General features: G+C 30.1%; 2 protein-coding genes across 9 annotated transcripts in view; one reads left to right on the top strand and one right to left on the bottom strand.

The window, feature by feature from the left end:
• LOC117168665 (bromodomain-containing protein DDB_G0270170-like) overlaps positions 1 to 15,807 on the top strand; it is a 165,051-nt gene extending 149,244 nt beyond the window's left edge. For all 3 annotated transcript variants that reach the window (XM_033354325.1, XM_033354326.1, XM_033354327.1), the window contains exons 5-6: positions 15,304 to 15,424; positions 15,523 to 15,807. In XM_033354325.1, the coding sequence (XP_033210216.1) occupies positions 15,304 to 15,424; positions 15,523 to 15,559 (158 nt within the window). In that variant the 3' untranslated portion in view covers positions 15,560 to 15,807. The remainder of the gene's footprint in view (positions 1 to 15,303; positions 15,425 to 15,522) is intronic.
• Positions 15,808 to 15,911: 104 nt separating this feature from the next.
• Positions 15,912 to 16,524, bottom strand: part of LOC117168668 — a 143,677-nt gene continuing 143,064 nt past the window's right edge. For all 6 annotated transcript variants that reach the window (XM_033354329.1, XM_033354330.1, XM_033354333.1 and 3 more), the window contains one exon: positions 15,912 to 16,108. In XM_033354329.1, coding sequence (XP_033210220.1) covers positions 16,060 to 16,108 — 49 coding nt within the window. In that variant the 3' untranslated portion in view covers positions 15,912 to 16,059. The remainder of the gene's footprint in view (positions 16,109 to 16,524) is intronic.

Genomic DNA, 16,524 nt, shown 5'->3' with positions numbered 1-16,524 from the left:
AAACTTTTTTCTGTTATTTGCCTTAAGCTAAATATTTGATCCGTACATGACCTTCCTGGTATAAACCCACTTTGGACTTCCCAAATCTTTGCTTCTGTTATTAATTAATTCTAGTAAATTTATTTTCAGTTAAATTTTTTAATCCCTCCGACGTACTTTTTCCCTGTTTATCTACTCGGATAGATTCCGATAAAGACAAGTAGGATTGACTAGAATCGGGTCAGATCGGATAGAATGGGAAAAGATTGGATAGAATATAATTCAAACGGTTAGAATCATGTGGGATCGAACAGGTTCGGATAGGAGAGAACAGAAGAGGGCAGAGGGTGATGAGAGAGAGAGCAGTAATTTTAACAACTTAATTAACGCATTAATAGGCTAAAAAAACTTTCTATGTAGGCGCATGTGGAATATTTTACTAAGTTTTCACAACTCTGACTTCAGCGAGAGAATTTTTGTTCTTGTCTGATATTTTTTTTTTATTTCAACACCTCCAAATTTGTAAGAATTTAACCAAATTTAAAAAATCTTTTCGATTTTAATGGGAAATATTTTAGGTGAATTCAAATCGAAAAAAATTTGCTTGTTTTCAAATTATTACATTAAAAAAATTTTAACTTGTATGAAATTCAATACTCCTACATTTGAAAGAAATATAATTAAGATAGAAGTATCGTTGGAAATAATTTAATGTTATTATTTCAATTTGAAAATAACATAAATCAAGCGTATTTGAAAAAGTTCAAATTTAAATGAATTCAATTTAGAACGATTTAAGAGCTTAAAATTGAAATTTTAGTTTTTCAAAAGTTTTAAACTCGAATGACTAAAATTTGAGAGAAACCACAAATTAATATTCTCTTACATCGAAGTAAGAGATCAGTTATTTAGTCACGCAATTTTGCATACCTTTAGATATTTTAAAAATTAATCTTAAATATTGATGCCTCATGACAGATTAAAAAGAAAGTCTTGAATCTACTAAGTTATGGCATAAAAATACAACAAGGAAATGGTATACAAAATTTAATCATATCCAACAACTTTAACACACTATACCATCCATGCACCCTACCCAATCTAACCATCTTATAACCATCCTTGAAATCTCGAGTAAAGTAATTTCCTCCCAATCCAATTTGAACCATAACAAGATCTCTCGAATCCGGTACCTAAAAGTGAATTCGTGAAAAAAAAGTATCTAAAGTTTCATGACGCCATAGAAGGATACTCAATCATCCTTGAGAAACTGCAGTTGAATATATAATCAAAATATTACCCAAGTTGGTCATTTCCGGTGGAATAAAGGGATTCAAAGAAGAAGCATGTAATTCCATGATTTCTCATACTGAGAATGACAGTTTCAAAGCTTCCGTATTTTATGCAGCTACGATTAGGAATTTCTAATCGTATGAATGTCGTATAAATCGAGAGATTCTAATACCTACAATACCACCTTTTTCAATACCTTGGCGAGAAGAATGGTGATTTCAGGACCAGAGATATACTTGCGGGTGACTTGGGGGCACGTATTATTCGCACATGCACAACAAGAAAACCAGCATTGAAACACACTTCGAATCTTTAATCCGACACCTAACGTCGCGCATTTCTAAGCAGATGACATGAGTTTTTGATGCTCTTTGGATGTTGTGAGTTCTTCATTTTCTTCATTTTCTTTTATTTTTTCTTTATTTCTTTCGTTTTCTGTTCTTCATTTTATTCGAGCACATTGCGAAGCATACCAATAACATTATTTTCTTAGATCTTATATATGGATTCTACTCTGCATATACTTCTTATTGTCCCTACTGGACCGAGTGAACGGATAGGATACTCTAATGGGAATTTTAACGTAGAATCCGAATTTCACCAATTTAAAAGTTGATCTTGCTGGGTTTTTTTTTTAGTTTCTGCTGATACTCGGTTCGCTAGGGGTGGATCAAGAAAATTAACAAACGTTTTATTGGGTTGAAACAAATGAATGTTCAGAAGGGTGAATGGCCATTTTAGCTAAAGCAATCATTTGTAGTAATTCTAGAAAAAGTATAAAGATGCTTTTGAACCAGCCGAATGTGTTCATAAGTTAAGTTTAAATAGAATCTGGATGAAAAGTTATAATGTCAATATTCTGAATTCTTCCAATTGTTTTACGTAATGTATGAAACATAACATGAACTTGAATAAATGTGGGATCAGCAACTGATGGATTCATAAAGTAATTTCTTAATTAAAAAATATAATTGAGAGATAAGTTAAACATTCTTAGAAGCATAATGGCAGCCTAGTACAAATAATAACGTGCTTAGATATTGTGGGCCATTAAAAAACTACGTCAAACTACCAGGGGGGGGAGGGTTTTATGACAGTTTGTGACGTAGAGGGTAGGGATCAACTTAGAATGTGACATCAAACATGTGACATTTAAATCTGAATAACAATTTTTGGAAGTTACTGAAAATATGAAAATTAGTGATTTTATTTTACGCATGAAGTATCTAAATGTAGTCTCCCCACTTTTCCCCCGTTTCCTCTCTTTAACCCCTTTTTAAAGAATCCCTTTAAATTATTAGGCCCCAATAAGAAAATCCAACCATTTTTCACTGAAAGCTAATTATTTTAAATTGAAAAGTCTTCTATTATATTTTTCATTTAGAATTCATCTCTTTTGGTAAAAATACTACTCTGTGGTTGTAAATTGAACTGTCTTGTTGAAAATTCCTTTGTTTTGGCAGATGAATAATTTTTTCAACTAGAAATATTAGTTGAAGATCATTATTCTTGGTTAAAAATTCAACTATTTTGGTTTAAAATTTAAATATTTAATCAAAATATAAATATTTTTTAGAAAATTCTTTTTTTGTTTGGAAATAAATTTGTTTAAATTTCCCTAATCCACTCTGGGTTGAAAATTCATCGTTTTTATTAGAAAACTTAACTATAAGATTGAAAATCAAATTTTTGTTGAAATTAAACTGTGAAAATTTATCCATTTTGTAGAAATTTTATCTTTTTTAGTTAAAAAGACAATTGTTTGTTTAGGGATTAATCTGCTTCGTTAAGAATTAATTTCTTTGTATTAAAAAGTCAACCACGTGGCTAAAAGTTCAACATTTTATTAAAGGTACATTTTTTGTCGGTGAAAATTCATGATTTTAGTTAAAAATTCAATTATTTTGTGAAAAAATTATATATTTTGGAAAGTTGAATTATTTTGTGGAAAATTTAACTGTTTTTATGTGAATTGATTTTTTTGATAGAAATTTCGTCATTTGCGGTCAAAATTTCACCTTCTTTCTAAAAAAATCAGTTTTTTTCTGCGTGAAAATTTAAATATTTTGTTGAAAATGCAACCGTTTTTATTAGATTTTTAATCTGTTTCAATTAAAAATTTAATGATTTGGTTGATAATTCAACGAAAAAAATTCAAATATTTCGTTGAAAATTCTTTCTATTTGCTGGAAAGTTCCAATATGTGGTTATAAGTGTAGTCGTTTGGATAAAAAAATGGTTTTAGTATGAAAATTCGTCTTTGTAGCTCGAACATTTGAACTATGTGGTTACAAATTTAAATATTTTGTTGAAAATTTAATTAGTTTCTTTAAGTTTGACTATTTTGTTAAAAATTCATGTTTTGTTCGAAAAGAATTAAACTTCTATGTTGAAAATTCTTCTTTTTGTATTAAATTTTTTTTTTTTTTGGTAGCAAAGATTCGATTATTTAGTTGCATATTAAACTGATTGTGGCTGACATTAATTCCTACAGTTTCAAAATTTGACCGTTTTATTGAAAATGCGCCTTTATATGTTAAAAATTCAACTTAATGGCAAAAATCTCGTTTCTTTTTCCTGATTGAAATTTAAAATACAGTGGAACTCTTCTATAGCGCCGATTTTGGGGCTGACGGTGGGTGGGAACTAACTCATTATAGGCTGCTCCGCTTTTGTTTGTTTATGCATGACAACCGCAGATCCCACGTACCCCGCGTAATTCCTGTTACACCTACCTGTCGCGCGGCGTCAGTTCTCGAAAGGGCTACAGAAACGAGGCCTATTGAAGGGTTTCACGTATTTGGATATCATTGCAACTGTTTAGTCCTCAATTAATAGTTTTGTTTGTTGAAAATTGTACCATTCATTTGAAAAATCATCTATCTTGGTTGAAACGTTTTTTTGTGTTTAAAAGACAACTGCTTGATAAAAAATCGACTTTTTAGCTTGAAAACTAAACTATTTCTTTGAAAATTCTTCTCTTTTGATAGAAAATCAATTGTTTTTTATAGGAAATTTAACAATTTTTATGAAAATGCAATATATTTCGACTCGAAAGCTTAAGCGTTTCATATGGAATTCGATATGGCATTATACATTAACTCATTTAAAAGAATTTTTCCCCGTACTTTCGTGAAAAATCACACTATTTCCCTGCTTCTGAGACAATTTTGAGCTGTTAAATCTGTTAAAATATTATCTTTGTAGGTCTCCTGTTTTATTTCAGGCGTTTATGAAATAGAATCGAAGACACAATTTTGCCTTGTGTGATAGTTTTCCCGTATGGTAACTGAAAATAATCACTCTGTTGTGGGTTCGAATCCCAATGCGGAGAAACGAAGTGTAATACGATAATCGAAAGTTTCACCTATGTGGATATTTATTCGGTTATTTATCAATATCAATAATATTTATTGTAACAGATCATACTTCTAGGGATTTAATTGGCCCCTCAATTTTCTTAATCTATGTTTAGAATTTCGAAAAAATAATGTCAGGGGACATAGATCAGATATGGTAACATGTTTAAATTCAGTGTTCGAGAATAGCTTTTATACAGCATACAGAAGAATTTAACACATCCATCTTCAAAACAATTATAAAATTACTTTTTTTTTCAAAAACTCACTTTAGACGGAAACGAACGTACAGTTATTTTTAATAGTATACTGTTTTATGAGAATCATGTTTTCTATTACTTTCACTTATTTTATCATTTGAATGTAGCGACCTTTCTGATTTTGTTAAAAATTTTAATTTCCAAATGAATATAAATAAACTTAAGTAATTAAGTTAACTTAAGTAGTAATAAACTTAACTTATATACTTGAACCTATATTTCAATAAATTGATTGTATACATTTATTTACGTTTTCTTGAAGTATGTAAATAAATGTGATTTCCTTAACAGTCCAAGAATATTTTTAGATATCAAAAAAAGGATCTTGATAAAAAACTCGCGTTTCTTTCATAACCAATTTTTGTTTAATTTGAATTCTGTAGGCACGATAACTTTCAAAAAATTGATCAGATTGGATTCTGCTTTAGCACACTTTTTTAAGGCCTATAAAGAAAGAACAAGTTCGTGAATCAGCTATTTTGGATCAAAATTCAAAAAGTGAGCACGTTGTCAAAATTTTTAAGACCACATTTTTTCAAGATTTCAAAATTCTATGCACGGTTATTCATAGTACTCAGAATCCCAAACAATTTATCCTTATGACTTTTTTCTATAAAAAGAAAATTATCAGAGTTAGAGCATTTTCAAAATCAAAAAAAAAAAAAACTAAAATGAACATTTCAAGCCAAACAACGCATGCCATGAAAAAAAGTCAAGAGAAGAAAAACATTGATTTTTGAAAGCCCTAAAATTTGGTCATGACAACTTTTTTGATTTGGTCGAAAAGTTCAAAATTCAAATTTGATCGTAGCTCAACTTTTTGAAACCACATTTATTCAGGATTTCAAAATTCTATGAACGGTTATTCTTAGTACTCAGACACTCAAACAAGTTATCCTAATAACTTTTCGATAAAAAGAAAATGATCAGAGTTAAAGCATTTTCAAAATCCAAAAAAAAAACTAAAATGAACATTTTAAGCCAAACAACGCATGATATGAAAAAAAGTCAAGGGCAGAAAAACGTTGATTTTTGAAAGACCTACAAGATGGTCATAACAAGTTTTTTAATTTGGTAGAAAAGTTGAAAATTCAAAATTTGATCGTACCTGAACTTTTTGAAACTAATTTTTTTCAGGATTTCAAAGTTGTATGAACGGTTATTTATCGTACTCACAAACTTGAACAATTTATCCTAATGACTTTTTTCTGTAAAAAGTGATTTATCAGAGTTTGAGCATTTCCAAAATAAAAAAAAAACTAAAATGAACATTTTAAGCCAAAACACGCATGATATGAAAAAAAGACAAGAGAAGAAAAACGTTGATTTTTCAAAGCCCTACAAAATTATCATAACAACTTTTTTCATTTGGACGAAAAGTTGAAAATTCAAATTTTCATCATACCAAAAATCTTTAAAACCACTATTTTTTCAAGATTTAAAAATTCTATGTGCTGTTATTTATAGTACTCAGAAACTCAGACAATTTATTTTTATAACTTTTTTCTATTAAAAGAAAATTACCAGAATCAGAGAATTTTTAAAATCCAAAAATCAAACTAAAAAGATTAATTTTTTTACAAACAACGCAAGCTATGCAAAAAATAAATAGACTCATTCAAGTTTTTCATAAATAATTTTTAGAGGACACTTAGTTTTTTCTTTAATCGTAAGATATACCCTATAAAATAAAAAAATTTAATTATTTTAATACATTTTTTTAAATAAATATTTTTTGTAAAACGGCACATGCTATGCACTAAAATTAAAAGACAAAAGTTGTTCACCCAAGAAGATCTATAAATTTGTTATTAATCATTTTTAAATAGGACGAGTAGATTTTCTCTTAATCGTAAAAAATAAGATTGAAAATTAAAAAATTAAATTTTTATACTACATTTTTGGAAAAAAGGACACGAAAGACGAAACAAATTAAAAAAAAAAAGTTTCTTTGACCAAAAATGCCTAGAAGTTTGTTAAAAAATCTGATTAAAAAATATATATAGTAAACAAAAATCTGCCCGCTTTGCGGGCACGTTCTTATAGCGCTCTGTGTGCGTGGCTAGCAAGCTTGAACGCGCCTGTGGCGCGCGATTATTCCTTCTCATCAGAGAAGCTATTAGATTTATGTAAAATTTGCCCCCCCCCCCCCCGTTTTTGTCAATGTCCACGATTTAAGACCCCCTGAATCCGAAAAACGGGTTTTTACGAATGTGTCTGTCTGTCTGTGAACAGGATAACTTTTGAAAAAATTAATCTATCAGAATGCCCTTCGGTACACTCGTTAAGTGTCCTAAACTAAAGGTCAAGTTCGTTAGCCAGCCATTTTGGATGAAAATTCAAAAAGTGGGCACATTTTTAATATTTTTGAGACCAGTTTTTTAAAAAATCAAAAATTCTCTCTATGGTTATTCAGAGTATTCAAAAAATGTAACAATTTATTCTTATGACTTTTTTCGAAAAATCAAGAATTACTAGAGTTAGAGCATTTTCGAAATCCAAAAAAACAAACTAAAATGAACATTTTAAGCCAAACAACGCATGATACGAAAAAAAGTCTAGAAAAGAAAACCATTGCTTTTTAAAAGCCATACAATAATATGATAACAACTTTTTCAATTTGGTCAAAAAGTTGAAAATTCCAAATTTGATCGTACAAAAAAATTTTTGAACCACATTTTTTTAAGATTTCAAAATTCTATGTACGATTGTTCATAGTACTCAGACACTCAAACAATTTATCCCCATGACTTTTTTCTATAAAAAGAAAATTATCAGAGTTAGACCATTTTCAAGATCCAAAAAAACATACTGAAATGAACATTTTAAGCCAAACAACGCAAAATTTTAAAAAAACCAAGAAAAGAAAAACTTTTCTTTTTGAAAGCCCTATAGGACTACGATAACAACTTTTTTAATTTGGTCCAAAAGTTGAACATTCCAAATTTGATCGTATCAAAAATAATGAAAAATTCAAAATTTCCATTTTTTGGTAAAACGATGCAAGATACGAAAAAAATGAAAAAGCTCAAATTGCGTGCCCTGGAAAGAACTATAAATTTATAATGAATCACTTTTCGATATAAGCTACGAGAAAAAATGAGACAAAACGAATAGATCTTCTTTTAATCGTAAAACATAAGATAAAAAATGCAAAAATGAACTTTTTGGAAAAAGCACAGAAAATACGAAAGAGGACGTAGGCTCCTTTATAGGACCCTACATAGGTTCCTTTATTAGACCCTATGCAGATGCGCAGTAGTTTTTATTTAATCGTAAAAAACAACATTAAAAATAAAAAATTATAAAAACAAGGAAATAAGAATTAGTATGATTCAATTTTTATGCATATTATGAATTGTAATGATATACAATTATTGAAATGATACATGTTTCAAAGCAGCTTAGAATACAATTTAAAGCAAAATAAGAAACAAATACAAAAATAATCATGATAAATACAATTTGCTTTTTATTTTGCAGTTTTTTAATAAGTAATCCCAGGCAGAAATACATAAAAATGTATTTTAATTGATATAAAAGTGTTGTGTGTAATGTAGAAAAGGTCACCTGTTGGACAAAATCGAGTGCGAAGCGCGAGGTACTTGATGAGAATGTGTTCGTTAAAGCCAAAAGAGCTTTAACAAAAGAGAGTTCAATATCACAAAATTACAGTTGTCGGTCCGTTCACCTTTGATTTTAAAAGGTCTGTGCCCGAATGCGGAAGAAATGCAAAGACCAAGTGCGGAGTGCGATTGCCATCAGTCGTGTGGCGTAGGTGCGCTCAAACTTTCTTTTAACGAAAGAGAATTCACAATTACAAAATTACAGTGGTGGATGTTTTGAGTCTTAATTTGTAAATGTTTGCGCAAGAATGTGCGAAAATATTAAGACCGAGCGCGTAGCGCGAGATAAATACGTAATCGAGCGCGAAGCGCGAGAACCAACAGTTGCGCTCAAACTCGCGAGCCGCGCGCGTATCGCGCGACGAGAGTGTGCCCGCGTCGCGGGCAGATTTTTTTTCAAATGAATTGAAATGAACATTCTTTTATTTGATTTTGTGTAGAAATTTCGAATATGTAATTTAAAAATAATTTGAAACAGTAATACATCCCATAAAGCAACCAATTTTCGAACCTCAAACTTTTCTATCGACGGTCCTTCTCACTTTTTGCATTGCCAATTTAGAATTCTAATATCTAATTGGAATTTTTAAATTTCAAGTGAAGTTATCCCGAAAACTTTGTTTCGTGATAGTTTTTTTTTCAATTGGTTTGATTGAGATTTATTGTTATTATTGTTCATAATTTAGAGCAATTCCTGGAGTTTTTACAAAATTATGTTAACTTGTTTAGTACGAATTGAGTAGGATATATTTTAAGAAACGCAAGAAGACAAGTGTTGCTCGAATCGTAACGCGCTGGAATCATTGTTCAGTATTGTAAGTAAATTGTTTCAAGTTTGAATCCCCATGCGGCTGAAAAAATGTATTATGATTACAAAAAGTTTCTAGTTCCTCTCAGACCCTCTCAGCAAATTCATTAAAAAAACTATTACTTTCAACTAAAGAATTTTCTTTGAATCATATAAACCTTTCTTTGATTGCGATACAATAAATATTTTGCTTTAGTTCAAAGAAATTTTCTTTAAATCCAAGAATGATTTTTCCGAGTGAATAATTTTTAAATCAAACTTTTGGGTCGGTTCGGGGTTTTTTTGTTGGGTTGCTAATTTTGTATTTTGAGGCATGTTAATTTATTTAATTTGCCTTTTAAATTGTAATTATATTCCTTTGATATCTTTGCACTCTTATATAAAATAACGCAGTATCTAAATTTTGGTATTATTTCGTAAAGAAATCCATTTTTGTTTTAATATTGTATACCTGAACTTAAAAAAACTTATTTAAAAAATGACAACTATTGATTCTTTGAGATATTTAAAATGCAGTTTAATTTTAAAAAAACATTTCCATTTTGCATTTACAGAACTTATTATTTTAGATTCCAACTCGATGTGAAAAATATCCGAATTATATTTGAAAATTTTTTCACCGAATTCAAGTTTGTTTGATCAAAAAATTCTAACAGTTAAATAAACAAGTTTTAAGATTACTGTTTTAGATATTTCGATCTTGTATTCAGAGTGTCGATCCGGTCGCGTATTTTTGCACTTGTTAGTATAAAATCTCAATTTTTGAACATGAAATGAATGCTCGTCAGTGTTGAATTGCAACTGATCCACGTGTTCTTTGCAAGTACATGTACTGTGGTTTTCGCGATGCCTGTCGCATGCTTAAGTAACGGTCTCGCGGTTAGGCTGGTTGCATAAACACAGGCTGAGGTGTAAATTGACCCAACACTTCAAAACTCATCTATTTTTTGTTATCATCATACATAATGTACATAATGTCACCACATTTCATAAAGTTCGTAAATTTAAATGTATGGACCTCCATTTGAAAGAAAGGAATATATTTCCTCTATACTAAACGTTTGATTGAATTATAAAAAATAATTTTATTAATTTTATAAGATTTTAAACATTATATAAATAAATCTACATTTGAGGCATTATTTATCAAATGTGCTCGCTTAAGAAATTAAAGTTCTCCGATCCAAGTCAACGGTTGGAAAAGTCTTCCGCTGTTCCTTGTTAGTTTACGTTGAGGTTCGTTGTTGGCTTTAAGTTCAGGTAATCTGCAAACCATTAAATTGTTTTAGAATTTTCGGTACACATTGATGCTCATCAGTGAATTTTAGTAAATTTGTAAAAATAACATCATTTTATGCAGGGGCAAATTTACAACTGAAAGTGCTAATCTTTGATTGATATCGCAGTTGTAAAATTATATAAAATTTTATTATAATGATTAAAATCATATAAAGTTTCGATTAAAGAATATTTTTCTGTAAAATCACGTTTAATTTTTGAAAATTATTATAAACATGGCAATTCAATCATTATTCTAATATTCTTGGAAAATTTCAATAATTATTTAGCTACAATGTTTTCAGTAATTCTGTATTTTTAATACAGTGTGATTTAAAAAAATACTATGCAGCATTTTTTAGATTATTTTAATAATCATAAGAAATTTTTATATAATTTTTCAACTGAGATATTGACTTAACCCTTAGGACTCCGCGCGGCGGTCCCGTGGACCGCATTTTTCGTTAATTTCATGTGTACTCATAACGGCCTAGAATTGGGCGGCACGGCTCCTGCTATCCCTCGTCCTGTTGTTATGCAACCGTTTGAACTGCTGCTCTTTCGTCGTGAACAATTTGCGAATGTAAACAATTTGCACGTAGAAAACATTCTACAACTGTTACCACATGTGAGACTTGCTCAAGAAAAAAAGAATGAAAACTGAAAGAGCATTATTCTTTTGATTTTGAATTTACAGCTCCTACATAGTTCCCTTTCTTCTAATTTGTCTTGAGAATCAATTTGCTAATGATTCTCGTGAGGCTAGTCTAATTTTCCAAGCAGAAAGATTTTTATACAATATGTTTTACCAAAATTTGCATTACGTTCAAAATTTATTTAATAAAGTATAGAAAATATTCTAAGTTGCTTATTTATTCATCCTAAAAAGAGAAAATACTTCATTACATGCTCATACTGTAAATAAAACTAATTAGAAATGGTTGAAATGTGTAAAACGTGAATGCGGTCTCGAGGACCGCACGCGGGACAAATTAGATTATCAGGGCGTGCGGAGTCCCAAGGGTTAAGAATAACACTTTCAATTGCTCATTCCTTCCCTACAAAAAATTACATAACTTTTACAGATTTAATCAAATTCACTGATGAGGGCCAGCATTGTGTGCCGAAACAATTAAAATGATTTAACTGCGTTTTCAATTTACCTGACCCCATAGCCGACAAGCAGCATCGACATTCTCAAAGTAATTTATTATTGAGGGTCAATACAATCCCCCAATGATTTTTCTAATTATATTTCACGTTTAATTTTAGTTTCCAAATGTCACAAACCTCAATTAAATCATTCTAAAAAGTCCTATTAAAAATAAGATTTTTTAAATTACATAAATAAATTTACATCAGAATTATTTTCTGATATCTAATGTCCTCTTATATTTTTTGTTCCCGTCATTAATTTCCCGTTTCTTATTAGAAGCCTGGGCAACCTGTTTTTCCAGGATGGAATATTTTTTGCCTTTTCTCCATAAATAGCATCTCTTAAAACATTTTGAAATAAGTAAACGTATCATAAGGCGATTTCTAAGCTTCTGTTATTCACGCAATCTGGATGTTCATCAAATTAAATTAAAAAGTTGACTGAGCTGTAATTACAGGGACATATCTTAAGGATAATATAGGACAGGTTACTGAAGAGACGTCTGAAGAATCCAAGCCAATTTATCAGCATGAACCCATGTAGTCTCGAAGACAACGCAAAACGTAATTTATTTTCTGCAAGAGTCATAAAATATGATCGATTGATTCACTTGTATCTCCAGACAGATGACATTCATGCCTAATGACATCGACTGTTTGTTCAACTTGCATCTTTTACGTAACCTACCAATCCTAGATTCCTCTCGTATGCTCTCATATGATGTATAACATAAAATATTGAATTTCGCTTCTTATGTCATTGGGTCGAAATGATCAAATGAGAGAAATTAATAATTCGCGTCTTGAAGGTCATTTGTTACTTTTTTTAAAGAGTAGGAACGATTTTTGTATATGGAGGAATAATATTTCTTTACCTGGAAATGTTATCAAGTTATTTACGTCCTTTAAATTGTGGCTTGTATGAAGTATATTAGCTCAAAAAATCGTTTATATTCCAGAACACAATGTCACAATATTTGTTGTATAATGTCGTTTTTCAAAGTTTTTTTTTCCAATTTAAACATTTTTATGGCAGTTCTTATCCTGCAATTGTTAGAAAATTTAAAATCATTTTCTCATGACCTGGTTTTGCATGATTAAAATATAAATCATTAAAGGTGCGCTTTTAATTGAAAACAGTGAAATTTAACTGCTAAAGTTACAGGGGTTTCAGTTAAAATAGGGTCAGATGAGCTTTTCTGTGAAGTTTGCCGAATTTTCTGCAGAGTTTATAGAATTTTCGGTAATTATCCAAATATACTGATACTTTATCTCAAATTTGCAGACCTTTTTATTAGATGTTTCAGTTTGAAGATGTTAATTTATCATAAAATTCTAGTAAATGTTACAAAAATCTTTGCAAACTTATAAAATTACTTAAAATGTTGTAAACACTGTATAAACTTCGGCCATATTTTAACTAACAATCGTTTCACATTAGCAGACTTATTTTTCTCTGAGTTTTCTGTTTATATTAATGAATTATAAAATGTAATTTATACCAAAACAAATTAAAATTCCATCCAATTGACAATTGTTAATATAATTTCTAATTTGAAAGTTTTGCACAATTCTTCTGATAGAATTTTTACAAAAATATAAGTTTCAATATTTAACATATATAATACTATCCTTTATGCCTTCTTCCGCAAATGTTAATAATTGAGAAACGGATCGCTGAATCCAATTGTAGACTGTATTTGCCGATTCTCCACCGATGCTTGGCCCAGTATCGGCACCTTATTGCGCCAAGTCTCACTTTTAGTGCGATGAATCATGTTTCACGAGGAGCAGCCAAAGTCTGGCCCAGTGACGGTACATTACTGGGCCAAGTATCACTTTTACCACGGCAAACCATGTTTTATTTAAATCGGCCCAATGCTGAGCCAGTACTGGCAGCCTATATTGGCTATTTATATTTACCGATCCTACACCGATGCTTGGCCCAGAATCGGCAGTTTGTTTCGCCAAGACTCACTTTTAGCACCTGATAAACAAATCTTACACTAGAATTTCAACTTATCGGTTTAGCGCAGTGGTTAGCACTCCCGACTGCTAGGCGATAGATTTAGGTATGTAGATGTAGGTTCGATACCCCGTAGCGTTAGAAATTTTATTTGTAATATAATGTTCAAAATATATGTATTCAATCTAAATAGGGCCATTAATATTTATATTCAAAGTACTCGCAATGAATTAATATTTATTTTTTAAATATCTTTTTTGTCATATTCTTAGATCTTAGACTATAGCAGTATTGGTACCCAGTATTAGGCTGCCAAGTCAAGGCCATAGTTATCAATCCGGCAATGGCGCGACGATGGCAGCCAGGTTTGGTTCAATACTGGTACCCAGTGTTGGGCCGAAAATGGCAGCCAAACCTTGGCTGCCAGGTGCAGGCCATAGTTATCATTCCGTCATTGACGCAATAATGGCAGCCAAGCTTGGGCAATATTTTTGCCGACTATGGGCCAATGTTGGGCCGTATGTGACTTCGCACTTGGGAACATTTAATGATAAAATCTAATTTTTTTAGCATTTTATAGTGTCATATGGAATTTCAATTACTGAAAATGAGATAAAAAGCAAGAAAATTAAAGTCATCGTTACTGAGACTAAGGCTACGATTACTGCGGGATATTTACCTCAATTTATTGAAATTCAGTGAAATTAATTCGCATTGCATTTTTCATTTATCTTGAGCGCAATCGATTTTTTCCCATGGAGTTACCAAAATCACAAAATGTTTCGCTCATTCATATCATTCCCCTCTTATTATTCTTATAATAATGAATTTTGAAATATTTTTCTTAACTCTCAGAACATTGCTTGATATTGCAGCATTGTTCAAATTGGCAGAGACCGACATTCAGTTTTCCTAAAATATTGTTACATGTTTTTCCACATATTTAGATTTTATTTCATATGTAACTTTAAACTTAAATGTTAGATGTAAACTAAAAATAAATTTGTAACTTCTAATTCATTAATATTCTGTAAAAAGTAAGTTTGACTTATTTTTATTTTTTACGCTCTTTATTATTCGTTTTAGATAAAACTGTCACATTCCATTAAAAATATTAAAATCTGATAAAAATTACACAATCAAACCAATAATTGCGATGTATATACTTTTACAAATCAAGATATGAACTCGATTATCTTTTTCAGCAGGTAAACAGTCCTATTGCTAATTTCCTATTCTGATGAATTGAAATTCTTTGTGGCAAACAATGAAAGTAAAGAAAGAATGCCTCAAGAATATGCAAATTTTTTCCTAATTTACAAAATAATCATGCATGACTAATAAGTTGTAAAAAAATTGGAAAGGCGTTACTGAATGGGAAATCACGAAGACAAGTTGCACATTACCTTTTCAATAACTGATAAAGATAAATAATATGAGAAAATAATGTATATGGGTTAAATAACCTTCGATATTCTCGCAAGTCATACTTACAGATATAATAATTATTATACTTTTTTTATTTGCGGAAACTATTTATATTTTGATTTTTAATTTTTGTTTTCTTTTTTGATTTCAGGAGACGAAATTTTGAGTCTGAATGGAAAAATATTACGTGGATGCACACATCAAGAAGTTATCGAATTATTTAAAGCAGTACGAGAAGGGCCTGTCGAATTGGAAATAGCAAGGAGACACAGGTAAACATATTATTATTTAGATTTTTTTATTTCATAGCTTTATTTCAAAGATGAAAATATGTACATTAATTTTAAATACAATTTATTTTTGTTTTCAGGTATCAAAAGGTGGCCCTAAGCTCCGAGCCGTATTAACTGCTAAGAAAGAAAATCGACCACCGGAAGTGCTCTTCTAAACTCTACAGGCTTGAGTTTCACGAAGTTTCACGAAGTTTCAAAAACTTTTAGAATCTAGTCTCTCGTAAAAGGATCAATCAGATCTCGACATTCGTTATGTTTAATTTATTTCCCACGTAGTACAGCGGTTGTCTAGTGCAATAAGTGACATTTTTATTGATTATTATGTCTCTAAGATTTTATACGAATAAAGGTTATATCAACGCGAAAATTATAGTTTAATACTTTATCCGAGGACAATAACGTAAATTGTACTTTTAAGTAATAATTGTGAAATGTGAATTCCTTAACGGAAAATAAGACAAGGGATTTACGAAAAAATTAAATAACTTCTTTTATTTCCACATGGTATGTTACAAATTTACAATATGTACATTATTGTTATCTACATTCAACAAAAATATAAGCTTCATTACTCATATCGAATTTTGTTCTCATTATCTCGTTGCTTGATTCAATCAAGTATCGACGAGGAGAAGATCGGCACAGGATTTGGCTTTTGATGATCTGAAACATAATCATAGTGAATAATTATTGTTATTGTAGATAATAATGACCATATCATGAACGCAATGCCATTTTTAAAACTGTAAAATAATTCAAAAAATTAAAAAATAGACAGTTCCTATTGTATGATTAATGAAAATGTTGAGAGGAATAATAAAAAAGTATACATTTTTTTCTAAAATAAGCAGTTTTTTATTCTGGATGTATCTTCAGATAGGATACTAGGATATACTGGCGCACACTTTCTGAAGTAGGAGACATTTCATTTACAATAATTAGTTAATTTTTTAAGCTGTGCAGTTTTGAATGTCCAATTTTTACGGTATGATGAATTTGAAATTATTCGATTAAGAAATTTTTTATTTAAAATTGTCAGTCTCAAACGATTGAAACAAATTGTCCAATTTTTAAATGTT

This window comes from Belonocnema kinseyi, chromosome 3 (assembly GCF_010883055.1).
Source record: "Belonocnema kinseyi isolate 2016_QV_RU_SX_M_011 chromosome 3, B_treatae_v1, whole genome shotgun sequence".
NCBI lineage: Eukaryota > Metazoa > Arthropoda > Insecta > Hymenoptera > Cynipidae > Belonocnema > Belonocnema kinseyi.
The sequence above is the reverse complement of the archived record's forward strand: the minus strand, read 5'-3'. Positions and strand labels throughout refer to the sequence as shown.